Source organism: Orbicella franksi, chromosome 4 (assembly GCF_964199315.1).
Source record: "Orbicella franksi chromosome 4, jaOrbFran1.1, whole genome shotgun sequence".
Lineage (NCBI taxonomy): Eukaryota > Metazoa > Cnidaria > Anthozoa > Scleractinia > Merulinidae > Orbicella > Orbicella franksi.
In genome coordinates, this window is record NC_138148.1 from 15,241,631 (window position 1) to 15,245,313 (window position 3,683).

The following is a 3,683-nucleotide window of genomic DNA, read 5'->3' on the forward strand; positions in this document are numbered from 1 at the left end:
CCCATTTGACACGCCGAACAATAACAAAAAGATCATTTGCTTTCACGTCTATTTTAAGCAACAGCGGGGTTCAATTTCCATACCATTGAAATGGCGTTTCAAGAGATTTAACAAAAGTGTTTTTAAATTTGACAAATGATCCATGAAAGAAGGAAGGCTTTGTTTTAGGTGAGAAAAGGCCGGTAACAATTCCGAAAGCACGAAAGTTCGGCTTTTCCTCGTAAGGATAAAGTTTGGTACAAGAACTGTTCTATTTGCTTTATTTAAATCTCTGACAGTTTCACTCTTTCTGTCTCCGAGGATTTTGACCGTGGCTAGGGATCACGTGTCAGAAGACAGATCATCGCTCGCTATAGAAATTTTCAATGTTTTTCTTTTTCCGCTTCGGTAGAATTAATCACGTGAAGGAAGCCAGTTCGTTGTAAATTTCAGTGGAGCTCACGAAATACACAATTTACATAGCCAAACACGCTCGCAGGAAAGAAACTATTTTGCTGTAGTCGTTGCAGACGCTTGTTTGTTTCGCTTTCTAATGGTTTTTCCGTTTGATTGATGGCCGATTGTGAGAGCCAATGAGTGACCCCGCTGTGAATAATGACGCAAATAGTGCGTTTATTGGCTTGTGTAAACAAAGGAACGAGAGCAGGATGTGTTTTATGTCTGTACCCTGAACCCGTTTATTTAGCTCCAAGTGCGTTTTTCCCGCACCTCTAACCTGCAAATTGAGACTAAATACGTGTACCATTCCCTAAAGCACTGGTCGGGAATGTTCCCAACATTTGACAAGCTAGCCACTGCGTCTTGTTGCAAAAACCCAGCCCCTCACCACGTGGTCTATGATAATTATGTTGCCATAGAAATCATTATCTTTTTTGACACTGAGACGACACACCTCTCACGTTTGCATTTTATATTCGTGTGCTATCACCGTTCAGCAAATCAGTGGAAAAGCAAAAAGGCAATCGGAGTTACGGGAAGCGTTAGTCTATTTAGACTCGTCAAGCTGGCAACATGTCCACAGCCCTGGTCTCCGCATTCTATGACGTGAATGACGTGCTGTACAAGGTAAATTTTCGTGTCGTTTTCTTTTGCGCGAAAACAATCGTATCTATTCATTTGGCGATGTCCCTAAAGTAGGGTTCTTTGTGCGAGGTGATTAAGAGCAATTTTGAACTCTCTTTGGCGCTATGATCTCACGTAAACATGGTAATCGTTTATCTTTTACAGAATAACAGAAACCTTGGCTTGGCTTTTGAGCAAAAACAGCGAAGCGAACGAAAGCCACTTCCTATCGGCCAGCCGAGGAGACATTCGACTTCTGTTTCAAGTTCTCGCTCGTCGCCGAACCTAATCACGCTCACTGGCAGTGGCTCGCCAAACAAACGAGAGCGCTCATTGAGTTTGAGTGCCGAAGAAGAGCGAAGACGTTCAAGTTCAAATTCCAGCCGCTACAAGACAGAACTTTGCCGTCCTTTTGAAGAAAACGGCACTTGTAAGTATGGCGACAAGTGCCAATTCGCCCACGGCGTTCACGAATTGCGTTCGCTTAGTCGCCATCCGAAATACAAAACTGAGTTGTGCCGAACATTTCACACCATCGGATTCTGCCCTTATGGACCGAGGTGCCATTTTATTCACAACGCTGAGGAACGACGGGCCGCTCAGATGATGATGAACGGTTCGCGAATGTCTCCTCCATCGCCGCTAATCGGGCCGCCTTCTCCTCCGCTCACCGAGCCAACTTCGCCAATGCCGACTTCATTAACTCCACCTTCTCCTTCTCCGCTTTCCTTCTACAACGACGACAGCCCATTGGGAAGTCCTATACAAAGCCCTCTGCCGATTCCTTCTCCGGCATCAAACAACGTCTTCACTTTCCCATCGCAAGCCCAAGACTACTCTCCTGTTCTTTCGCCAACCATGGGCAGTCCTCCCGGAGTGTTTTCGCCGGAATTAGAATTAAACGAAGAGGACGAATTGGATGAAGAAGACGACGATTTGCCCCCGACTCCTCCAGACTCCTACGATGCTTTGGCCGCCAACCGAAAGCGCTTACCTGTCTTCAACAGAATCTCCTTGCCAGAATGAGTTTGTAAAAATTATTAGCTTTTAGTAGTTTAACGTTTGTACACAAGATTTGTAATTTAACATTTTAAAGACTGATCGAGTCAACAAAACGCTGGAGAATCAGTTATTATTTCACGTCTAAATAGGGCACCAGAATATATATATTACATAATTAACCATATTTTTATGATCGGGACTAAAGCACAGATTTATATGCATCAAGCAGTTTCTATAGGTCCTAGAGCTATTTATCGAACAAAACAAAAGAAAATTATCGACGGAATTGCTAGTGTTAAACACGAAATTCCTATGTGTAAGTTTTTCGTACACGTTTTATATTTGGTCAATAATTACCACTGTATATTGTAAAGCTGTGAATAATGGAAGCTAAAATTATGGTCGTTTTTTTCTCGTTATCCTCCCTCAATTCCTATCTATTTAATATATTATTTATTTAACTTATAATACCAAGCGATAAGTGCTATTTTGTTACCGAATTTCGAATCAAATCTATAATTTTTGTTACAGTTAGGTAGAGAGAGTAATTCTTTAATATATCGCCTATTTACTTGGACGTAATTTAATGGTAGATAATTTATATTCGACTGTATAGGTTGGGAGTGTTACGCGCACTGATTTGGAAACCAAAGTTGTTTTTGAGGATAGGAACGATCTTTTGGAAAGCAATTCAATAAATGTTCCTCTAAATTTTGTAAATAACTGTGTGTGTTTTGATTTGAATTCTTCGTGCAAAGGGTGCCAGGGGGCGTTGCGCGAAATGATAAAGACGCTTGTGCAATAACATCAGCGCGACTTTCGCGACAACGATGCCAGGCATTGAGGGATCGATTTTCGCAAGGTCGAGCGTTAAAAAGTTTCAGTTTACAAGCTTTGCATGCGTGAAGCCCACTATTGAATTTTTGCCAACCGCAGGGAACCAAAAACGCGAATATCAAATGATACTTCTCTTCCTCGACCAATGGCGAGAAGGTGCTCTTTCATCGCCTCGGGGTATGCTTGAAATAAGACAGCGTTTGGCGAATGCAAACGCTTATCGACTAGCGCAGGGTCGAGCTGTTGACGGACAGTTAAATAACTTGAACTGACAGTAATCAAAGATGCTTTCGTTGCAGTTTTTACTCCTTTGCGTCGTGTTGTTTATAATCAGTACTTCCGTCATGGGTGATTGGATACGAGTTATCTTCGCTTTTCCTTTACATATGCCCTTAACCACCCACAATCCTTCCAAAACATTTTAAATCGCATGCAGAAGAAAGAGATTTGCAAACCAACACGCACGTTCTACTTCCAGCTACTCGATCAGTGAAGTGCGTCATGGTTGCGATGCTTCTACGTGATATCGGCAATCGAGCTGAAACTCGAACACAGCCGCGAAATATTGGATTTCGGTGGATTAGAAAGATTTACAGTGAGGCGTTTAAAGTATAAACGCAGCCGCAAAGAACAACTTTCAAAACAACACAAACTAGCTTCGGGCAAAATACACAACTATTAAAATCTGCATTACACGAGAACCCAGTAATTATAAATCTCTATTCAAAATCGTTCATTCGTTAACCGGCTTTCTGTGTTCCCTCATCTTCTTGCGTCTCTTT

The 3,683-nt window shown here is 42.1% G+C and overlaps 1 protein-coding gene across 1 annotated transcript; it reads left to right on the forward strand.

Annotated features, from left to right (window-relative positions):
• On the forward strand, positions 1-2,787 carry LOC145483559 (mRNA decay activator protein ZFP36L1-like). Its single transcript, XM_081462092.1, has 2 exons — positions 1-1,065; positions 1,228-2,787. The coding sequence occupies exons 1-2, from the start codon at positions 1,012-1,014 to the stop codon at positions 2,086-2,088; spliced, it is 915 nt and encodes a 304-aa protein (XP_081318218.1). The 5' UTR covers positions 1-1,011; the 3' UTR covers positions 2,089-2,787.
• Positions 2,788-3,683: the final 896 nt, after the last annotated feature.

Bases quoted from the DNA above. Each gene is read 5' to 3' on its own strand.
- LOC145483559 (XM_081462092.1), top strand. From the start codon at position 1,012: ATGTCCACAGCCCTGGTCTCCGCATTCTATGACGTGAATGACGTGCTG. The intron at 1,066-1,227 runs GTAAATTTTCGT...TATCTTTTACAG, and splicing joins TGAATGACGTGCTGTACAAG to AATAACAGAAACCTTGGCTT.